This window comes from Fusarium oxysporum, chromosome VII, assembly GCF_013085055.1.
Source record: "Fusarium oxysporum Fo47 chromosome VII, complete sequence".
Taxonomy (NCBI): domain Eukaryota; kingdom Fungi; phylum Ascomycota; class Sordariomycetes; order Hypocreales; family Nectriaceae; genus Fusarium; species Fusarium oxysporum.
In genome coordinates, this window is record NC_072846.1 from 1617988 (window position 1) to 1640645 (window position 22658).

The following is a 22658-nucleotide window of genomic DNA, read 5'->3' on the forward strand; positions in this document are numbered from 1 at the left end:
AGATATGAGAAATATCCGAACGTTCCCCCTTGAAGAACGAAGGTCCGTCGGCGTAACCCGGCGGTTGGCCGAAAGGTACGAGGCCCAAGTATAGTAAGATAAGACAAGACGAGATAAGGTAAACCCATCAAACAAGATAAAAAGGAAACTCAATGCACGAATTCAGCCGACGGGGTAGTTAGGATCCTCCGGTCCTCCGAGCTAGAGGCTATTCTAGCTTATTCCACCTTAGTACCTATATCGGCACTCACATTGGAAGGAGAGTGTGCCACTCCGTGGGTACTCTACGGAATAAATTTACTTCCTAAGGCCGGGATATCTGATCGGACCGTCAAAGCTCGCCGACGGGGGAAAGTTGCTCCAGCGGAGGTCAAAGCGTCTAAAATGGTCCTCAATTAAGTTTATGTCTACGCTACATGGGAACTTGAATCCCCCACTACGTCCTCTAGACTTCAATCATATGCTTTCCTTCACTTGGGCATATTTTCTGCATAATATGCGTGCCATCTTATCTAATCGCAGCATTGCCACTAGGCTCCTCAATGCTGCTACAAACAAAACTGCCTGTGGCCAGGGCGGTCGGATCGAAAACGATGTTGCCGTTCCCAGCATCTCTCCGGACGAAATCCTCGTCAAGGTCAAAGCAGTTGCACTAAACCCGACCGATTTCAAGCACCTCGACGTAGTGGCTCCGCCAAACTCTATCATAGGCTGTGATTATGCCGGGGAGGTCCACCTGGTTGGCGAGAACGTCACGACAAAGTGGCAGATTGGTGATCGTATAGCTGGTGTCGTGCATGGAGGTCTTTTCCCAGACCGAGGCGCATTTGCGGAATACCTGAAGACTGACGCCGACCTCGCATGGAAAATTCCCGATGATATCTGCGATGCGGATGCAGCAACGTATGGAATCTCTGCTGTAACGGCTCTACTAAGTCTTAATATTCGGCATGGTCTGCCCTGGGCCAACGAAAGGGCAAGCCCGATAGATGAAGCTATCTTTATTTACGCAGGATCAACGAGTGCTGGCTTGTATCACATTCAACTTGCGAAGGCTGCGGGGTACAAAGTTATTGCGACTGCGTCGCCGCGCTCATTCGACTTGGTTAAGAGCTACGGCGCGGACGCGGTATTTGACTACAAATCTCCGACAGTTGTGAGCGATATTACGAAGGAGTTCCCAGCTATTACTAAGGCTGTGGATTGCTTCTCTGAGGGTAAATCCACGGAGATTGCCGCGGAGGTCATCAAAAACAAGGGCGGCAAGGTTGTGACGCTGCTTTCTAACGGCAAGCCGCGTCATCCAGGCGTTGTGTATGAGCTCGTCATGATGTATACGGCATTTGGACGGCGATTTCAATGGCTCCCACCAGTTGGCCCTAAATTTGAGGCAAAGCCCGACGACCGCGAGGCACTCGCTCGTTTTTATGCGTTGCTGCCCCAGCTGACTGAAATATTGAAGCCAATCCCAACCACTGAAATCAAAGGTGGATTTGATGGTATTTTGGAAGGACTCAATATGCTCCGATCTGGTCACGTTTCAGGTGGCAAACTTATAGTGAAGCTCTAATGAGAAAAGTCTTAGGGTACATATTACCAGACTTTTTACAAATAATGTGTTTTGACTATATTTCCCTCACTACACTCGAAGTGTCTTGTTATTTTACTAAATGATCCTGAAGGTAAGCTATCACCAAGTGAATGGATTATACAAGGCAACATTAGGTAGTACTATGTACATTTATAAAATCTGACATGCTCTCTGTGAACTAGACAACTTGATATAAAACCTGTCCTTCATTCACCGCATCTCCTGCTTTCCACTGTGTTTGGAACTGTCCAGCTCCGCTCGCCTTCAAGCTCACTTCCATCTTCATGCTCTCGACAACCATGACGACATCTCCGACCTCGACCTTGTCGCCTCTGTCCTTCTGCACAGAAAGCACTTTGCATGGCATAGGCGCCACCATGTCCTTCTGGGCGTCACTTTTGACCTCAACAGCCGCGCGGCAGCTCTAAATATAGGACAACAGCGTTTCTATCCGGAATACCTTCCAGGTTCCCAGATGAGAGAAGTGACAGTAGATAGTCTGAGCATGGTCCAGCGAGCCTGGGTCAGGGCTAGGGGTGACGCAGTGCGCAACCACCTTTGAGCCATCAACAGATATCTGCAGCGTGAGGGACTCAGTGGTAGGTGAACTTTGATTCTGGCTCTGAGGCACAGGCTTGGTATCGATGAGATTCACCTCGAAGATTGAGTAGTCCTTTGAGGATGAAGATAAATACCGCACATAATTACTGATGCAGTTCTATCGCTGTGTAACTGCTCGTGGAGCTAATTTGATGAGGGCGTCCGACTTCGACGTCACGTCCAAAGGGCCAAACTCTAGGGCGATGTTGTTTGACAAAGCATCAACGCCTGCTTTGGCGGTGGCGACGCGTGTTTGGAAAGGGATGCCCGTATAATGCATCGTAGCACTGATAAAAATCACGCGTCCTCCGGTGCCGAGTCGTCTCTCTGAGGACTCGTTTAGTGACCAGCCTGTTCGACAGTGGGTACGATTTGGTAGAAACCCACCTTTGCTGCACTTGGCAGCTGACTCTATCAAATAGGGTCGCGTTGCCTTGACCGTGTTATAGGACCCTAATGTTGACACAGTGCGGCGAAGGTGGTCTGATCTGCTGGTGGCTGGGATGTGGATACTATGTAAGGAGCTGTGCTCCTCTCGGACACATGAAACTTAGAAGAAACAAACAACACAATCAACCCTTTTTTGCTTTAACACCTAAAAGGTCAATATCAATGACGGACTTGAATGCATTCGCAGAAAGTTCATTGATGGAGGCAAAGAAGTTGCCCGCGGCGCCTGCATTGTTCGTTGGGGAGTACGTTATGAGAACTGGTTCAGACAGAAGAAGAAGAAGCAAAAGGCTGGGGCTCTGCGCGTATTACATACGTTACAAAGTCGATGCCGCCGAGATCTCTGGCGCACTGCCCCCGTTGCAGCTTGCAGGTCTTTGAAGTCGCGCACATCGACTGGAGCGATACCATCACCTCGGCACCCAGACGGGTCGTCGCGATATTTGCTGCCATCCTGCGCGTCTTTTCGACATTGCGCCCTATGATACACGCGTTGGCGCCGAGGTGGACCAGAGCACGGACTTGGGCGCTGCAAATGGACCCAGAACCGCCTGTGCAAAAGACTACCTTGTTGTCTTGATCAGATTGATTTCAGGTCAGCTCAATGCTCCCAGGTGTTAGGATGTTGGGTGGAACTCAGCCTACCAAAGATGCCATCCTTCCAAACATCTTGGTTCAGGTACTCGAGCTGGGCTGAAGACATTGCGGCTGGTTAGTACGCAGAAGGTGAAGAAGAAGAAAGAGTTAGGCAAGTCAACTGAGAAGGCCCAACACCAACAGGAACCAAGGCCATGCCTATTGGGTTTGTTCATGACGCACTCACCGTGATAACATGGAAGAGCACGGCATGGTCGGTAAGATTCCGAGGCACGGCTACTGAACGGCATAGCGGCGGATCCTCAGTGTCTCGGTCTTTTCGTTAATTTCCTGATTCAGAGATTCTCCATGAGCGACCAACCAGACGCAGCTGAGCAAGACTCAGGTCATATCGCGTGGCTTTGGCCCCATACCCGAGCGGTAACTAGTACAATAGATCTCAGTAAGAAAGCGAATCGAGTCGATATGCAATGTTTACGAGACCCCTTACTCGGAAATTCCAGTGAGATTTCAAGGAAAGCAGAGTAAGCCAGCCAGCCACTGGACGCTAGAGGATGCGAAGCTCCCCAGTGACTGACCGGGCCTCAACTCGCGGAGATGCGGGGAACCTTCGCACAACTAGAAACCCAAGTCATCTCGGCAATGGTGTTTTGGTCAACTCCGCCCTGGGGCTGTGCTCTAGGTACTCGAAGGACACCAATAATGACAAGATATCTGAACACGTATGTATATAGTACTCATGTATTAATGAATCGCATTTACATACCCCAGAGGGCGATATTAATGACCTATCAACTTACTGTTGTCTCGATAGTAGTGTCACTTCGTCTCTCCAATCCCCACTCGAGAGCTGATAAGAATCGGTAGCTGAGTGTATGTGCTAGCAGTATCTTTGAGGCATTAGCTTACACTTCTTATCAATGAAGATGCTCTTACCTGGTTTGGGTCTTGGGTCTGTGAGCGACAGGAAGAAGTACTTAGAGCGGAGAATAGTTTGTGCCAAGGTCGCAACAAGGATAATTCTTGATTATGTTAGTGTTTTTGTTAAACCAGCGGGTTAAAGGTTCTGAGTAATACCGATATTTCCTCAAAGATAATAGAAGGAGTTTCCTCCTTCATTGGCTTATTTCCCTAGCCGCCTCGGATTTCGTCAATGCGATGGACGTAACGAATTTATATAGCTAGGAATGCCGTAGAAAGTCCACAGATAAACCATCGGGAGTGAAAGCTGAGCCATGTCTGGAGCGCCCTGCTAGCTATGCATAGGGGCAATATAGCCAATATTGTAAAAATAGAGAATCACCACCTGAAAGACAATACCCCCCATCATGATGCTATTGCCCATGTTGAGCCTATCTTCATCCTCAATACTGCCGGTTGCTGCAATTCCACCACCTATATTCGCAAAAAAAAAAAGCGATCATGAAAAGCGGGGCTAAGAGGCAATTAACCCAGAGGCTGAGACGGTATCCATAAATGATATATTTGATCGGGCACTCGTCCAAGATATGAACGCAGATTGGCGAACTTGGTGCATTTAGTCATGAAAGATATACTAGCATTTTATCCACTGGATCGGTCCCTCTCCGAGAATTTACACTCAAGCTATCACCTTACTGCTTAGGCATTCACCTACAAGTATACCAGTCGTCGATTAATCCCACTCGAACTGCTCATTGAGCAAGGCCGCCAGCTCGGTAATATGGAACAATAGCTGTCATCTAATAAACATCTGCCTGACTGGGATGCTAATTCTTATGAATCGCTATTAGTCCTTCACTCTCAATATCTTGCTGCGCAGATTTATGCTGCTCATAATTCTCCAGCCCCGGAAACAGGTTACGACTGCTACGGTCTAGATTTTCAAGAGTTGTATAACGACAGAAGCTCTATTGCTGAGAAGGGGATACCGTAAGAATTCAAAATATATCAGCTTAAGTCTACTGCCATCCTTCATTCCCAGAAATCCTTTGCAGGCATAGTTGTAAAACTGGAGCAAAAATCAACATGTGTCTTAAATTTGAATCAAATTGTCCTCTCTTCGTGTCTGTTGTCCCCTTCAAATCAACCATACCCTGCCACCTCATTGAATCAAGTCTGGTCTTTGCAAGTTCTAGAGTTGGTTGCCACGTTGCTGCATACTTCGCCTGGATGCTATTTCGGAGCACTGCTGCAGTAGGAGCGGCGGTTTGCCCGAGAAATTCTTGACATCCTCAATCAACTTTGCACCAGCATCGCTTGCCATAAGGCCCTCCAATTCTTCTGCGGAAGACCAGACGAGTGTTGCCTGCACACAATACGGCGTATCTCCCGTAACTTTCATCACGTGCCAGTCGACCAGCAGCGACCCAGCAATATTCTCAGCTAGAGGTAGGTGCGTCTGGATATAGTAGTCGAAGTCGAAGTCCGCGTCTTGCGGATACAAGGCCTAGAGGGTTTGGCATTAGTTGTCTTGATGTCAGCCACCTCGATAGGGGTGGGAAATTTTGAATCGTACAGTGAGCGTGACGGTCATTTTGATTTGAGAATCACGTTTATTTTAGCACGGGTTATAGCCGAGATCGTCAATCAGTCTCGCTGTTTGACACAGCAATATAATTAGTGGGGGGCAGCCCGATTTATGAACTCATGGGGAAATCTTCCAAGAACGGACTTCGGACTTAATGGTGTCTAAAAAGGCTTCGTCTCGCCCAGCTTTTAGCCTAAGTATGTTGGTACGGAGATCCGCTCCTACATATTGTTTCTAGCACTACGGGCGAATCATAAATGGAGGCAGCAATCCATCTCCTGCTATCGACTAATACTGTATGCGTAGACCCGCCCAAAATAGGTGGCGGCTAAGCTCAACTCATACCAAATTCTCGTGGCCATGCCATCCAGATGAATCAATACTGTTTTAAATAGAGATAATCACTCCCGACGTGTTCGAGCGAGTCTATGAGTCTGATAGAAATGATATTTGTAACTCCTGGACCACTTGACCGCGCGATGTAGCCATCGTTGGTTCAGAACCGCTTGGAGAGGTCTAGTAGTGGGGGCAAACCGACTAAGGCCGCACAGATCCTGCAGGTTTGGAGATAGCAAATCCTTAAGTCCGTCTTGGCCGTCCTAGCTGCAGTCTCATAATCTAGACAGCAGCCAGCGACTAGAGATATCGATTTTAGTGAATGCTCCACGTTCTGGGACTAATCTTTATGAAACAGCCCCGTTCCCGGTAGATGTAATTTGGCTGGCTAACGGTATTTACAACGCTCCCGATTCCCCGAGGCCTATATCAAAGTAGTCTAAAATACCGACTCAATTTAACTCAGACGCCGCTGGCGCCTCTTTCGCATTTCTTTCGAGCGCCGCTTACTTCTCAATCCCCTCAGTATCGGAAATACGAAACACATATTTGACTCCACTCGCTTTGCCAGCTTTCAGTTTATCAAGTGCCGGCTGAATCCCTGCCAATCCACCCGGCACGATCTCCTGTCTCTGCGGCTTGAGCCACCCTTCTTGCAACCCCCGCCCGAAGAGGCGGAAATACACGAAAGCAAAATTTTGACTGGCGAGGTTGTCTTCGTGCACTATGCCCACACTCGTTACGGTCTGTTCAACATTCTCCGGGATACCTGGGTATTCCTTCCCTGGCAATACAAAGGTGATTTTAGCTCCATGTCCCAGCACCTTGCCGATATTGACGTAGCTGCCATTATCTGAGACGGCGTCCAGCGCGTACATGGCTGGGTTGTTACCAAGAGCCTTCTTAAGGCCTTCCACGACCGCGTCATCGCCAGCTCTGTAGTCGATGATGGTATCTCCCTTGGTGCGATCAATGAGTGACTCCACGTAGTCGAGTGCCCTTCCTGCAACTGTGATTAGTGGATGGATATTACTCTGCTTTGCTAGCTGAACTGCATAAGCCCCCACCGCAGACGCAGCCCCATAAATAATCAAGGGCATGGGCTCCTGAGCAGGTTGCCACGGCTGAGGAAGTCCGAGGCGCTGGTACAGACTGAGAGCGGCAGTCATAGCTGTGAGAGGGATCGCGGCTGCTTCTTCGAACGTCGTCTCTTTGGGAATATGGAAAGTAGTGTATGCCCATGCGATGGCGTACTCGGCGTAGCTGCCGTGTGGCTTAAACACCTCGTGGAGTGCCGCCACACGGTCGCCGGGCTTAAATTCAGTGACATTGAAGCCGACTTTGGTAACGATGCCAGCAATGTCGTCGCCAGAATTGGTTGTAATTCCGTGGTACTCCGGAACCTTCCAGTCTTTGGGGTTTGAGCCGCTAACAACAACTTTGATCAAGACCTGGTCGCCATTGGGCTCGGGCATTGGGGATTCGATGATCTGAACCGTAGGGCCTGAAAAGAATGTTGGCACCTCACAAACGATGAAGAACTAGGAAGTAGGGGAGACTTACCTTTCGATACCAGAGCTTCCTTCATTGTAATGGTAGCTATTTGACACTACTTGAAAGGGTTCAATACTTTTTGAATAAGAGATTTCTTTTCTGATCCCACAATGTTCTTTAGGACAGGTCTTATGAATGAACCTCGGCCTTTAAGCAATCCATCCTTCGGTGCATCTACTGACTTCTCCACATGAGATAATGTCCGGTGACACCTTCAGGACTTCGGGCCCGCGGACATCAGATGGACCGAACGAGTGCCATATTTCTAAGCAACCGAGGTCACGCATATTATTAGTTCGAAATTTTATATCTCACAACTGACACACGTTATGCTTGGTGCGGGGGTAGCACGCTTGCAGATACGAAACGGTGGCGGTCTGGTTAGATGACATTGAGCTACTGAATAAGGGTGTTATTCGGGGCTCGGTTGAAGATTTATGAAGGTACCGCAGGTATATTTTCATCGAAGTCCTACTTGGAACCTGCATCATTTCTTCCTCGCCTAGTTGCATACGGGGCAGTACCTAAGTAATGGTCGGCCCCCACCCCGATCTCTACCTGTTGGCTCGAGCCAACGGGTAATACCTTCCTTTCAATTGGAACTTGACTCCGTAGCAACCGCAAGCTGGGAAACGATCAGACACATTAACGCTACCATGGCATCTTAAAGAGCTAGTGTCGGGGTGATTTGATCCAAGTGGCGACAGGAAATTGGGTTGTCTTATGGCGTAGAATATTGCATAGCCTCCAGTCTCCGTACCTGGTCCTCTCAATGAGGCCCACATGAGGTCGGACACCCAGCTCTATTGAACATACATTATCTGCAGATGAGAGAGCTTATCTCCGAAAAGCCCGGCGAGGTGCGTTGGTGTAAATGCGAAATACTGGAGTCGCAGGGGTTTCCCAGAATGTCACCGCCCAGGTTAGGACCAGGCAGCCACAACTAGCAGAACTAATAACATATCAACTTCTTCACCTGATAACGTATATGATAAGCGGGCGGATCAAATATTTTCACTATATAAATAAATATCATTATAAAAACATCACAGACTATCTGATCAATTCAAATTGGTTACTATACTCTTCTCCAGAGGCCTCAATACCCTCCTGACAGGTCCTTGCATTAGACCCAGTTTTGCCGCATATTCCACATCGCCTAACCCTTGGTCGCGCCGAACTTCCTTAATTACCACCTTTCGACGACTCAGCTACTACCTGCGTATCTATGTTCATCTGATCAATTAGATCCTCTACCTTCCTCTATAGTCATCTTCCCTCTATTCTGCAGTCTAGTCCTTTTTGCCCTACGCCGCCGGCTAAGTATCTCATTCGCCTGTGAAAGACCTTCGTTCTCAGCTCTTAATAAGGCATTCTCATGCATTATTGCCTTTGTTCTCTTCGCAAGAGATTTTAAGTCTTCTAGAGTTGACTCTGGGAAACTGCTTTGATGCCTTCTGATTCATCTTTCTAGGCATTCAGACTGAGATCCAGCCTCAATGACTTCGAAGACAGTCATTGATAGCTGAGGGGCCGAGGAGCTAGTTACCTTCTGGGCAGGCGTCAGAGTCCGTAGCTGCACATCACGCTTTGAGGCTACACTTTCTGGGTCAAAAGTAACAATCACAGTTCCCTTGAAGCCTCCCTTGATAGACTTCTCGGTCATAGTAGCTCGAAAAGTGGCATAAAAGGCCGGGAAGGACTCAGCCTTAGAAACGGGGGTTATAGAGCATCGGCTCAGATGCTCTATTTGTCGACTATGAGCCTTCTTAAGTGGCCCAAAGTACCCAATATCAAGGGGCTGGAATACGTGGGAAGAATGAGGCGGCATATAAAGCGTGATGATATTGTTCTCCTCACAGTATATGTCAAAGTCGACCGAGTGGTGGCGTTCGTGGCTATCGAGGATTAAAAGACAATAGGACCCAGTTGATCGGTTCGTTGTGCATCGGTCAAATTGATTTAGCCACTCGAGATACGTCTGATTATCTGTCCAGCCATTTTGGGTCGTGGCGATAGCCCAATCGCCCGGAAGGTTGCTTTCTCGGTACCAATTGGAAAGGTGATATTGACCTGCAACCACGATAAAGGGCTGGACAGAGAAACGCTAAATAGAGTAGGCCGGCTGTGCGTTGCAACTGGGTTAGCCCCATGGGCCTGTTGTAGTCTAAACAAGTATTAGCCTATTTTATTAATGCATTTTTGTGTCAACGTCATCTAGTGAGGGTGAGTTACTACTATGGAAGAGATACTACAATTTACAGAGCGCCTCACGCTCGTCAATCCAGCGCAGCAGGTAAAGGTTTTTACACTAGCCGCAGCTCAGCATACTAAGGCAAACAAAGCTATGTAGCGCGTGCGACCGCCAAAATGCGGCCTTCACCCGTTTAATTCTATTTTTAATGAAAATCCTTCAAAATTATTAACTGCGTTTGCTTTACTGTCCTCATCATCTACAAACAGTTGTCAGGCATAGAATGGCTTCTGCTCCGAGAGGCCCCAGCCGCGAACGCTCTTGCCTTCCCATACTCCATTAACTTCGGCATAAGCCTCGTAGACTGTTGCACTTTTATCCTGAGCGCCAAACTCGCCATATTGCCTTTCCTTTCCCTGGGGTATAACAATTCGCAGGGTACCTTTCTCAGGAAAGGAAAGTGTAAATGAGGCGTAGTATGTAATATTAGTCTCCTTAGAGACCCACGAGTTCTCAGGATGGATGTCTGGAAGCATTGTCACAACTTCATGACTTCCGTCAGGTTTTAGCACTGTCCCAAATGATTTGTGATAATTCCCAACAGGGTTAAGCGCCCAAACACAGATGCGTGTGCCATCGACCAGCTGTAAAGGAAACCAATACCAGCCGTTTATGGCAAGTCCTACACCCCACTGACGATCATACCACGCCGTGGAGCGAGTAGGGTCGATCTCGTGTCTAGAGCCGTTGATGGTCACTGTTCCAGTTGTGAATGCATTCGGCGCAGCCCACTCGCGATTGTAATCCGACCCCCAGAAGAACGCGGCGCTACCTCCGTCGTATAGATTTGGTCCGCGGGGCTCGAAGGTAATATTCCATCCGTGGTTATCCCAGTTTCCAATTGTTGTAATGGAAGAGAAGCTATCCGGCGAGTTTGAAAACCATTGGTACTGGTCCTTAAACTGGATATTCAGAACATTGGGGTCGAATGATGCGGTTTCTCCAAGTGCGACGTATTTCGAGAAAAAGCCAGACTCGAACTCATAAATTGAGCCCCCGTAGTGGTTGGACCCCTCAGGATCATCCTCCTTGGCACGCAAGCTTACAAACGAGACCAAGACGAGGTCGAGGTTTGACTTGGTGGTAATCCAATGGGCGACCCAGTGGGAGTTGAGGTAGTCTACATCGTGCACGCGGAGGAGCTGAGTCTCGCGAACATCAACAACCGGGGCAGAATGCTAGTGTCGATGGGTGAGTAAATGAGTCATAAGTTTTGTTATGACTGTGTATTGCTTACGAAGTAGTCGTATTCCACAGGTGATTTGCTGGAAGGGGGGGCAAGCCATGGCTGGTGGCTAGGATGAGCTGTGGCAGCAACACTGATAGCCCAATGAATAAGGTAAAGAGCGATAGAAGCCATTGCGATCTAATGTAGTACGTAAAAGGCTAGGGTCTTCAGACTGCTGAGCGGATGGTCTTGGTGAATGAGGTTTAAGCTGTACTAGTTCTTACGCCTGTATTTGAAGATTTATCATCGGACCTACATTACGCCTCGGCATTTGCACATCGGCCGCCTTAAGCACTCCGAATATGTTTATCGGGCACGGAAACCTGAACCGGAGCCCGAAAAGGCCTAATTGTATTAATCAGCTCACGTATGCAGCATGCTATTGCGTCATAATACCCCAGAATAACATTTTCCCGGGCCCAAGTACGTGTACACGTGTCAGAAAGATTTTTCCTTTCCCCTTCCCGATTTGAGTTCAAACTCCGTTGAGGATGTGCCAGCCCTCCTTTCTTAGCATACCAACCTCGTCTATATGTCGGCTTCTTCGGCAGCATCACCTTATCCACCTATTGCCGGCACTTTCGACTTTCAGCAGGGATGATAAACTATACATTATTGGTTACATATGTAGTATCCGTTGCCTTGGCCCAGTCCCATGTTCAGCAGCCTGCATTAGTCTCGATAAGTTTACCAGCGGACAAGAAAACGGCGGACGGTGCTAGATTCACACGGCATGATCCTCTTCAAACACACAATTCCATCCTGTTCATGAAGTGAACACTCTATAATTCTTCCTCATTCTCTGTTTATAAGAAAGGCCAGACATCGTAACATACTTAGGTACCATGACTTGACTGAAATATTCCTTTCTGGTAAATGAAAGATGTCTAGGAGATACTCAATTGTGTATTTTTACTATTCGGATATTTCAACCAGTTCATGCACCATTAACAGCCTAGACACAAATCTTCCCGGAGCGTTTGATGCTCTCTCAGTATTTAAAAGCATCCTTTCTTCCTCGATTCCAAAAGCCATTCATCAATCGCTGGCTTGATATCGTTGGCTTCGATAGAACGATTTATATCCTCGAACAACTAAAATTGGGGTCTCGCGTCGACGATGCGCATATGACTGAAGCAGAAGAACATATCCATAAGGGCTAGTTGGTTTACATAATCGCCAGCCCAGGCCTCAACAACAGACATGAGCACATCCGCTCTTACGACACTTCATGGGTACGAAGTTCCAGCAGTCAAGTAGGAATAGTCAGCGCGTTGCAAACTCTTCACCAATCTGTTTCAATATTGCACTACCTCCCATTTCGACGAGGAGATCAACATTATCCTTCTCCAGCGCTAAGGCCCTTGGCTAGTTGACCCCATTCTCGTACTTCCTTAGTATCAAGTACGGGGTGCACTCACATGTTTCTAAATCTCTCTAGCTTGGCAACAGAGACTGTTGTTGCAATGACTTTCGCGCCTGCGGTCTTAGCAACATACCAGTACCAGTCAGCCCCACCCAGCCGGTGTGTCGCGTCCTACTAGGATCACAGAGGTATTGACACTGTCAGTTCCTTGCATGAGGACTGTCAGATATTAGGGTAAGTTTCTGTATTGTTCGTCTTGTTCTGTCTTGCTCCGTCTTCCTCCTTGCTGCTTCAGATTTCAGATCAAGCTCTGTATGTCTTTTCTGTGCTATGCGGAAGCAACTGGAAGTTGCTTGCTAAGCTTGTGGCAATAGGTGATAACTGGCTCCTTTGATGATAATATTCATCAGCCTTTCAAGCTATCGCCAAGAGCTTCATTTTGCCGCTATTCAACAGATTTCCTTGACTAATGTGATGCAATAGTCATGCGTTTGATCTATTCAGCACTCACAGACTCATCCGGCTCGCTAATCTATCCACAAATTTACCCTAGATCAGAGCTTTAAGTGTCACAGATCTACTATAGCGGTATATTATTTAAGTATATAACCAAGCGCTTATGCTATGCTGTCTTTGTAAACATCTCTTGGTATCCCGAAACTCTCTCATCTATCGACAATGACTACTGGTTACAAAAGAACCTATTGTGAACGTACTCTAATAGCTGGATTACAGCTATTTAGCTCAAGATGCTATTTACATCAAAGATGGAGAAGAAAGCAAAAAGTTCCTAAGTGCGCCTGAGCTATGGAACGATTTCTCATCCCCGGAGCGCATGAGACTAGCACGTCCTGCAGCACAGCCGCAAGGATATGGACCCTAGCCCGTGACGCCTATTCGATATTAAGTCCCAGGGCGACCTGTTGACACGCTGCAATCGCGGCTCTAGGTTGCTATACTATCACAGACTACAGGATCTCGTTCTTGCAAGCAATAACCTGCCACTGGAACTGCTAGACCGCTGTACCAGGGGGCCAAAATTGGTCAATAATCGCTGTGGTGGCGATGACTAGGCACACTAGATGCTCTTTTAAGCCTCTCTCGCTGTTTGGATAGTGAGGTAGGTTAAGGGGGGTATAGCACCTGATATTGTTGAATAGTTGCAAAACGAAGCTTGAAAGGCTAATAAAATTGTCATTAAAGATGACAGTTCCCGGCTATTGCACCAGGCTGATCAAGCAGCTTTCAGTTAATTCTACAAAAAGGATACAAAGCTGGCTTTGAAACCAATTCATCACAAATTCACCCAAATATCTGACATATATAACCCGGTTATCGTCTAAATTAACGAGACTAAGGGTTTGGGGACCATTAACTTTCAATAAAAGCACCGCTACTACCCTTAGTGGAATATGTACAATGGGATTAGAGACCCCAAGAGTGCTGATAACTGCAACCACGTAGCCAGCTGATATGCACCCACGTCTCTGATGGCGCGTGGGAGTGTAGGGCAAATTAATATACGTAGGCTCGTTATACTGTAGTTAACAGAAAGGCCCAGCCCATTTGCCGGGGGTTTGAAGTACCATCCACAACCCCTCTTTCGGCATATCCCCTCTTTCGGCAAGCAAAATAAAAAAAGCTCCACCAAAACTCATCGACTTCACTTATACCAAAATTGGCCAAAATATATAGCTACTTAGAGGACAATATCTCTAAGGATTATAGAAATGATTGGAGTTAACGATTGTAGCTCTCTAAGGCTGTGTGGGGTACACGATGTATGCATACCGTGCTATGGAAATAGTGTTAGTTCAATCATCAAGTTCTTCACCGCTCTTTTCTGTGTTTTTTGGCCTTTATCTGCGACAACGATATGAAATTGCCTAGGTCAAGACTTCGATGGAAATACACAGAGGACGAAATGGCAGAGGCCATATTAGATGTTACTGATAATGGTTTTTCACCTCCTCAAGCCGCTCAGAAACGGGGAGTGCCTCGGAGCACTCTAATCGACAGACTTAACGGCCGCGGGGCCGTGAAAGAGCAGGTCCACCCTTATCGACGCTTGTCCAAGAGCCAAGAGGATAGGCTCGCTTTCTGGATACTCCGTCAGGAGTCTTTGGGCTATGCTCCGTCCCACAGTCAGATCCGCCCTTGCGTCATGGGCCTGCTGAGACAGCAGGGCGTACATCCCGACTTGGGACGTAACTGGGTGATCAAGTTTATCAATCGCCGCGCAGACCTAAAGATCAAGATGGGTAGACGTCAAGAAGCCAAGAGGTTCGACTCGTTCACGCCTAAAGCGGTTCATTGGTACTTTGATATCCGGGAGGGCCAGTATGGTTGGATCAAGCCTGAAAACACCGTCAACGTCGGTGAAGGGGATATTATGACTGTTTTCGGCAAGCATATACCTCTATCCCTTGTCAATGTTTGAAATTTGACCGACTAATCCTCTGGGTTCAGGTCTAGATAGCCAGGTTGTTGGAAGTGCGGACCCGAAGCGCAAGGCGTTTCTCAAGGGACCACAAACCCGAAATTGGACTTCATTTATCGAAGCTATCACTTCTGACGGCCGCGCTTTAGTTTCTGGCATAATCTTCAAGGGAAAAGAACTGCAGAAACAATGGTTTCTTGAGGAGTTCAAGCAGATAGCAGACTGGTATTACATAACATCGCCCAACGGGTGGACTGATGACCACATTGGCATCGAATGGCTTGAAAGAGTTTATCTGCCCCAGATTACACCTGCTGACGAGTCAGACGCGAGACTAATCATTTTAGATGGTCATGGAAGCCATGCAATAGTATGTACTCCATTTTCGCCACCTCAAGATCAGTGCTGAGTGATGGAAGGATGAATGGATGGCCACGTGCTTTTTGAACAACGTTTATTGCTGCTATCTACCAGCACACTACTCTCATGGACCCCAGCCACTGGACAATGGAGTATTCAACGCCATTGAAGACCGCATATCGACAAGAGTTAGAAAAGTTCGCCTCATTAACTGATTCCGTTCCAATAGACCAGGTCAATTTCATCAGGGCCTACTCCAAGGCTCGCCGAGTGGGAATGACTAAGAAGAACATACTGTCTGGCTGGAGGGTTACTAGGAATTGGCCGATCTCACGTGCCAAAGCGCTGCGGCACCCAGAAATCCAGGAAGATAGGCCGAATGGCAGCCCAAGGGCGACTCCCGAGCCCAGGCCGTATTTTGACTCGGACGATACGCCACAGACGAGCCGTCAAATTCGTGACCTTGGGTTGAACAAAACACCAAAGACACGGAGACGGTACAACGTAATAGCCAGGGGCTTTGAGGCTCAACAGCAGACAGTAGCGGCGCATACGCAGAGGATTGCCAGCCTAGAGGAAGAATTGGCTCGGCTGAAGAGAGGGAAGAAGAGGAAGGCGGTACCGAATCCTAACAGGCGTTTTATGACTCTCGGGGAGACTTTGGCTGTTGGAGAAGCCATACCTGAAGGAGAGACTCAAAACGAGTCTGTCGTGGTGGAATCTGTCTGTTCAGACGAGCGAGAGTCAGAATCAGAGGCTAGCTCGGTCATTGAAGTGAGAGAGGAAGCCGTACCTCAGCAACGAACCACGCGGTCAGGACGGCTTATTAAAAGACCTAAATTCTAATAGAGATAGTTGTTCGCTATTGTGAGATGAGATATTTTGCACATGTCCCTCATTTTGGCCGAGTTGTTTATAAGTGAAGTTGTCCATTTTTGGTGGTGCTATTTTTTTTTTGCTTGACGAAAGGGTGGGGCTGTCGAAAGGGGGGTTGTATATGGTATGCCGCGGGAGACGGTTCAAAGTGTATGAGGGCTGAGGCTGGCTCATATTTCCAATCAATCCGACTAAGATTTGAGTGAGATGATAAGAGGTAGGGAGCACTATTTGACCGATTTGAACCCTGCGGAAAAAGCCATGCGTAGACATGGTCTGCGACAAAGGTATCGGTAAGCTCAAGAATAACGTCCATAACCAACAAAATGTTTTATAAATCAAGGTAAGACAAATTTAGTGCTGCTCACCTCGAATGACTAGATGTGTAGGATAAAAGCGTGGAGAGGAATTCTGAAATAGTAGTTATATCGACAAGTAAATGTCTTTACATAAACACTCGACGGAATGGCTTCAGCCTTTGCACATATGGTCAGACTTAGTAGTGGAGTCGATCCACAGCTATTCTCAAGACACCATGAAATCCATCAGGCTTTTACTACGCAAGCCCGATTCCGAATAAGACGACGTACGGCCCTCGGGGGGGAAATACACCGAACTCACTAACACCAAGAATCGCACACCTCGGTTTCGGTGTGTTCTTTGCCCCCCCAGCAGCGTCATGATCAGGGATCTTGTATTGTTGAGTCACAAATCGCGAAATTCAAGTCATGCCCTTTTTCTTCGCGTATGATAGGAACTAGATGAGCCAATCTTAAACCCGCTGGCTTACAAAAATTGCCCCTCTACAGGATGCTCGGACAAAACCGGTCAATAAGTCATGCAGTGGGGCCTTTTTAGCGTCATGGTCAACCGCGTGGTCAAGGTGCTCGAGTTCCTCATCCCGAATACGACGCAGCGTCTGAAGTAATTCAAGGATCTCAGGTCCCGCCTCATAGCCCTCTTCCTCCCAGCCCTGTATGATTTTTATCACCTCCTGGACCTGTTCATTGTAATGAGTACCGATCTCTTTTTCCACAGCTTCAGTGCATGCCATAGCAACTTCCTTTCCCATCATTGCCGTTGCCCACCCAAGTCCTGTTGCGAGGGCCTGCCACAAAGGATACATAACAGTTGGACGGATTCGATGTTCTGTTATCAGATTATTGAAGGTGCTTAGATGGCCAACTTCTTGATAATACATGTGTTGCATAAGCTGCCGCAGTTCCGGATGTTGCTTTACCACAATGGGAGTCTGGGCAGCGTAGATAAGGACAGCGCCTAATTCTCCTGCTTGATTCACGCGGATCTGGTGGGAGCTATGAGCTACGGCACTACGCATGATCTCCAATTCGACTTACTGCTGCAGAAATGTAATCCTGCTGCTCTGGCGTCAGAGGTTTCCGTTTGGGCTTCCTCAGAGAACATTCCACAGACTGATGCGTTCGTTCGCTAGTTGTAAATCTTCTCGAAACATTGGCAAATGAGGCTTTCCAAGCGAGAGGAGGTGATAATAGTGGCCAAGCCTTATATAAAGCCCTCGGGAAGCTATTATGAATCGGCATTGCTAGAAAACATAGTACTTATGAGAAGCGAATGCAGGAGGCCGTTTAATATAGCCCTCTGGCAAGCCATCTCTCCCACTATATTTATTGGAGGATTATGATTCGGTCCGGTACTGCTCCCCGCCCTACATTCGGCTACGGCCTATGCCCCCAGTGAAGTTCAACAAGAGCAGTGAATTGCATCTTGAGAGCAGCTCACCCTGTACAGCGCCGCATTCTCGTACCCATTTCATCTGGACAGGAAGATTTCTGAACAGCCGATAAAGAGAAAAAGACACAAACTAAATCACTACACCGTCCCTCATGCTCTGAGCCTGTGCGCGCTCCACAAGACACTTATTTCATTATGCATATGACATGTATAAAGTCATCAAAAAAAGGTACTTAGCTGTAGGGAATAAAGAAGGGGAAAACAGAAATAATATAATTTTAGATTGTTTACTTATTTGTAATTTATTAGGTTTAATAATACACACGTTCTTATTATTAGTCTACTGCTTTCTTACGAGTTCAAGATGTAATATATAACTGACTTCTAAATAAGCTTTTTTAAGAAAGAATTCAACCCTTCAAAGACAAAGATAAACCTCAAGAGGGAACCTCACTTAGCCCCGACTTCAAAATCTCTTCCCAGAAGTTCTACTGATATTAGTAATAAGCTAAATAAAACAAGGCTCATTTACGTTACCCAATCTATGGACTCGGGGTCGAGCCACTGCACGTTATCTATCCAGTCATCAAAATTAGTTTCAAATTCCTGAGCAGCTTCAGAAGACCAGGGGATGCTGTCTGGAGAGAGCATTGACCTATTATTGCGTTTTGTTAATTCTATTTTGGCTCGAGACATCAGGGGACACACTGTAGCTGACGAAGAACCGGGTATGCTTTTACATATAGGGAACTTCGTTCTTGTAACTTGCTTAGACGGAGGACTGCGGCATCAAATGCCTTTCTCTCGGCAGATGTATCAATTTCTTGATCCGTTTGTTCCAGAAGACATGACGCCAATGTAACAGCGCCATGTAGAGCGCAAGATCCAACCACGCCATATGCATACCATCTGTAGCTTCTCAAACGGGGAAGCTCCGTCCATTTCCGATGAATGTCAAGAAGTACTAAGCTTGATGCGATGCACTTCTGTCTCGACTGCGGCCGATATATTGGTCGATTGGTGGGCCGTGAGAACGGCCGGTGCAAGAGGAGATATAGTTGATGCGCATAAACATCGAGCCCACACCCACAGAGCGTAGCTGGATGAGTCAAGGAGACTTGGTGCTCCATCCACGAGAAATACGGAAGCCCAGCGTTGTTGCTCGGAGGCTATCTCAGCATCCAGAGCCACAAGCCGACCTTCAGTGAGTGGTGTCACGTCTGAATGCTCTTTACAAATGCGTGCCGAAAGCCGTAATAGGGATATCTTGAATATCATACCAGACATCTGCGTCGGCTGTGTCGAAGGTTGAAGAATCCGATCGTTCAAGATATCGGTATCGTTGACGTTTGCGGGCATGGTTGTATAATCATGTATAAGAGATGACATATCGACATCTCTAAATAGAATAGCCTGGTAAGTATGTAAGAGAAGTATACCGGCCCAGCATCGTCTGCGACGTTCTCTTTCAATGAAAGTTAGATTTGGATTTGGCTTGGCTGCATTACATTGTAACGCTATGCCAATATTCGACGCCATCCCTGCATTCAGCTGTAAGATTACTAAGAAGGGGCTTGGGAAAGCGGGCGACAAGACTAACCGAGCATGACCCAGCTTTGTTCAGCTCCCTCGTTATGACTGATTGTGTAAACAAGGACAAGCAATGCCTCCAGGGTCCTCAAGCGATAACGAACTAGAAATCTATCTTTACAAAGACAGATCATAGCCATGGCGCGACATCAGTCTGATATGGCTGCTATATTGGGGCCGTGAGAGGAACTTGGCGCGATGGAATTGATGACATCGTCGCTTTCATCGATGGTTTTTAGAGTGGCAGAACATATGAGAAAAAGCAGCGCCAGCCATGATAAGTCGCAACTGGCTGTGTCTCTGAAAAAGGCTGCAAACTGCTTCTGGAAAGTCGGTCCGTGAAGTATATGGAAGAAGGGAGATATGCGGGTGAAGTACTGAATGATTAGATACTCACACGACTCGCGAGGTGGCAAGGCGCTGGTCAGATCATTGACTGTAACCTCGGAAGCAAGAGGAAATGGGAAATACAAAGCTTCTGGTTGATTAAGGGTGCCCTGAGCTGCAAGGGTGGAACGCCTGGTATAATCAATAGGTCTCTGCAGCACTGCATCCCAGTGAGACTGAGTAAAGTCTTGGTAGAGGTTGCGCCGTAGTTGGTCTTGTTGCTGTTGTTGGCTAGCGTCGCAAAACGCCGAGGATACTGAGGGGGGAGAGGGCTGTGAACTAATGGTTTCATCCCTGGGGGAGCTATTTGGTGATCGCAGAGGCCCTGACAAGGGTGAAGGTTGGCTGTTGTTGGTAGGATGGCTGCTGTCATCTGGCTGAGCTGCGGGCGTCATTCTCTCATGGGTGTACCTGCATTGCGCGACACAGTCTCTGCGCCTACATGATGCGCAGGGAGTCTGGCGGTCGCAGCGTAGTTTGCTCTGCCGACAAGGCCGGCAGCTGATGGGCGTACGGTATCGGCGCCGCCTTCGCGTTCCACGTGAGACCTCGGGCCTTGAATTCATAGCTGGTTTAGTGTCTTTTGTGTCAGCGGAGTAGAGCTGAAGTATTCGGAGAAGAGAAAAGGGGCACCGACTGGCTTTTGCTCCGTCATCTCCGTCATCCCCGCGCGTCGGAGATACTTCTTTGCCGAAGTCCGATGACGACAAAGTGGCAACAATCAGCTTCGCCGAGCCCGGTTTAAGACTAGGTTATTTGTACAACTTTGGGCTTATCAAAAACTAAACTCCGAAACTGAGAGTTGAAAGTCCCTCAGCAAATATCTAGACATTTAAATCTGGTCGGAATTTTTATTCTTATTTAAAAAAAAATTACAAGGCCGATCATAACCAAATGATGTGCATTTATTTCATCAGGCGTACTTCGATTCGCCTAGACCTTGATGTCATCGGAGATAGAACTATTCTTACTGAACTACCCATGCAGTACCCACCTGCCGTACATACCCACCTACCGTACAGCAAAAAAAAAAAAAATACCACATACAAAATGCTAATTTTCAACCAAATGTGGAAAATTCACCAAAAATAGAAACCGTGAAATGATTTTCGAATTTCGTTTTAGAATCAAGTGGATTTTAACATTTTCGCGGTTATTTTAACTTCACGCCCTGCGCGTGTGCGTACCACAGCTAATTCTTCCTCCTCCGAATTTGAACTCTCAACTTCTTCCATCCCTCCCACCTGGATCACATCCTCAACAGTATCCGCCTCTTTAGTTGCTTCCTTTGCCTCGGAAATAGTGTCACCAGTTACTGGAGCTTCTGCCAATGTCATGAATCTTTTGTTGGGATTCGGTACCGCCTTCCTCTTCTTGCCTCTGCTCAACCGCCCAACTTCCTCCTCCAGACTGGCTATTCTGTTGCTCAGAGAGGCGATCTTTGACTCTTGAGCTTCAAACCCTTTCGATAACACAGAATAGCGCCTTCTTGTTGACGGGCTCTTGTTCTTCCCCATATCTCGGATGTGGCGGCTGGTCTTTGGCGTATTATCAGAGTCGACTTGCCCGTCTCGGTGGCCGTCCGACCCGGGCGTCGCTTCCTTCTTGTCCGGCTGAATCTCAGGATGTATGAGCGCTTTCCGCCGTGAAATCGGCCAGTTTCCAGTCACTTTCCAGCCTGAGAGTATATTTTTCTTCGTCATACCCACTTCCCTGGCCTTGGCATAGGCCTTGATGAAGTTGACCTTGTCTACCGGCGCAGAATCGGTCAGGCAGGTCAGTTTCTGCAGTTCCTTTCGATAGGCAGCCTTGGATGCATTGAAGACGCTATCATCCAGCGGCTGCAGCCCATGAGAGCAGTGTGCATGCAGGTAACAGCAATATACGTTGTTCAAAAAGCACGTGGCCATCCACTCATCCTGGATTTTTAGTCAGCGCTGTCATCGGCATTTCCGATCTAGAACAGGTAGATACTCACAGACACATGGCTTCCATGGCCATCTAGTATGATGAGCCTTGCATCAGACTCATCCGCCGGTTGCGTTTGAGGCAGATAGACCTCCTTGAGCCACTCGACTGCGATATGGTTGTCCGTCCAGCCATTGTCGGACGTGATATAATACCAGTCGGCGATCCCCCGGAGCTCGTCGATAAACCACTGTTGCTGAAGCTCTTTACCTTTGAAGATAATCCCCGGCTTCAGAAGACGACCATCTGCGGCGACGGCTTCGATAAAGGTAGTCCAAGTGCGGGACTGCGAGCCCTTGAGGAAGGCCTTCCTCCTAGGATCGCTACTGCCAATGACCAAGGAATCCAAGCCTATATTTTTCAGTGGATTAGTGAGTTTGGTAGCAAAAATGATCAATACTCACCAAATCCAGCCATGATACCGCCCTCGTCAACATTAACCGTGTTCTCCGGCTTGATCCAGCCATATTCGCTCTCCCGGATATCAAAGTACCAATTAATAGCTATTGGGGTAAAGGAATTAAACCCTGCAGCTTCCTGGCGTTTCCCCACCTTGGTCTTGATATCGTCATGGTGTTTAATGAACCTGGCTACCCAGTGTACACCGATAGGCCTTTCCCGACCTTGCTGTCTCAAGAGGGCAGCTACGGTGGCGCGAACTTGACTGTGAGACGGAGCATAGCCCAAGGCCTCTTGTCGAAGTATCCAGGTAACCAATCTGGACTCCTCCGACTTGGATAAAAGCCGACCAGGCTGGGTGACCTCGGATCTTGACGGTAGGCCTCTTAATCGGTCAGAGAGAGTGGTCGGAGGCACGCCGTTCTTCTGGGCGGCCTGGT

The 22658-nt window shown here is 47.7% G+C and overlaps 7 protein-coding genes across 7 annotated transcripts; 1 reads left to right on the forward strand and 6 right to left on the reverse strand.

The window, feature by feature from the left end:
• Window positions 1-496: 496 nt before the first annotated feature.
• FOBCDRAFT_140174 (chaperonin 10-like protein) lies at window positions 497-1570 on the forward strand (the record flags this gene model as incomplete). Its single annotated transcript, XM_054705677.1, has 1 exon — window positions 497-1570. The coding sequence occupies one exon, from the start codon at window positions 497-499 to the stop codon at window positions 1568-1570; it is 1074 nt and encodes a 357-aa protein (XP_054561652.1).
• A 199-nt stretch (window positions 1571-1769) lies between these two features.
• On the reverse strand, window positions 1770-3344 carry FOBCDRAFT_204149 (uncharacterized protein; the record flags this gene model as incomplete). Its single annotated transcript, XM_059609107.1, has 5 exons — window positions 1770-2015; window positions 2052-2264; window positions 2579-2602; window positions 2958-3208; window positions 3287-3344. The coding sequence occupies 5 exons, from the start codon at window positions 3342-3344 to the stop codon at window positions 1770-1772; spliced, it is 792 nt and encodes a 263-aa protein (XP_059465362.1).
• A 2007-nt stretch (window positions 3345-5351) lies between these two features.
• Window positions 5352-5753, reverse strand: FOBCDRAFT_276772 (uncharacterized protein; the record flags this gene model as incomplete). Its single annotated transcript, XM_054705679.1, has 2 exons — window positions 5352-5666; window positions 5736-5753. 2 exons carry the CDS (start codon window positions 5751-5753, stop codon window positions 5352-5354), a joined length of 333 nt encoding a protein of 110 aa, XP_054561654.1.
• An 836-nt stretch (window positions 5754-6589) lies between these two features.
• On the reverse strand, window positions 6590-7671 carry FOBCDRAFT_204151 (chaperonin 10-like protein; the record flags this gene model as incomplete). The annotated part of the gene is made up of 2 exons (XM_054705680.1): window positions 6590-7587; window positions 7647-7671. The coding sequence occupies 2 exons, from the start codon at window positions 7669-7671 to the stop codon at window positions 6590-6592; spliced, it is 1023 nt and encodes a 340-aa protein (XP_054561655.1).
• Window positions 7672-10103: 2432 nt separating this feature from the next.
• Window positions 10104-11251, reverse strand: FOBCDRAFT_262651 (uncharacterized protein; the record flags this gene model as incomplete). Its single annotated transcript, XM_054705681.1, has 2 exons — window positions 10104-11069; window positions 11129-11251. The coding sequence occupies 2 exons, from the start codon at window positions 11249-11251 to the stop codon at window positions 10104-10106; spliced, it is 1089 nt and encodes a 362-aa protein (XP_054561656.1).
• A 5631-nt stretch (window positions 11252-16882) lies between these two features.
• On the reverse strand, window positions 16883-17723 carry FOBCDRAFT_204153 (ubiquinone biosynthesis protein COQ7-domain-containing protein; the record flags this gene model as incomplete). Its single annotated transcript, XM_054705682.2, has 3 exons — window positions 16883-16918; window positions 16952-17467; window positions 17520-17723. 3 exons carry the CDS (start codon window positions 17721-17723, stop codon window positions 16883-16885), a joined length of 756 nt encoding a protein of 251 aa, XP_054561657.2.
• A 588-nt stretch (window positions 17724-18311) lies between these two features.
• Window positions 18312-20439, reverse strand: FOBCDRAFT_227704 (uncharacterized protein; the record flags this gene model as incomplete). The annotated part of the gene is made up of 6 exons (XM_059609756.1): window positions 19655-20439; window positions 19475-19579; window positions 18961-19415; window positions 18583-18869; window positions 18412-18529; window positions 18312-18362 (listed from the first exon to the last, which is right to left on the reverse strand). The coding sequence occupies exons 1-6, from the start codon at window positions 20415-20417 to the stop codon at window positions 18312-18314; spliced, it is 1779 nt and encodes a 592-aa protein (XP_059467528.1). The 5' UTR covers window positions 20418-20439.
• Window positions 20440-22658: the final 2219 nt, after the last annotated feature.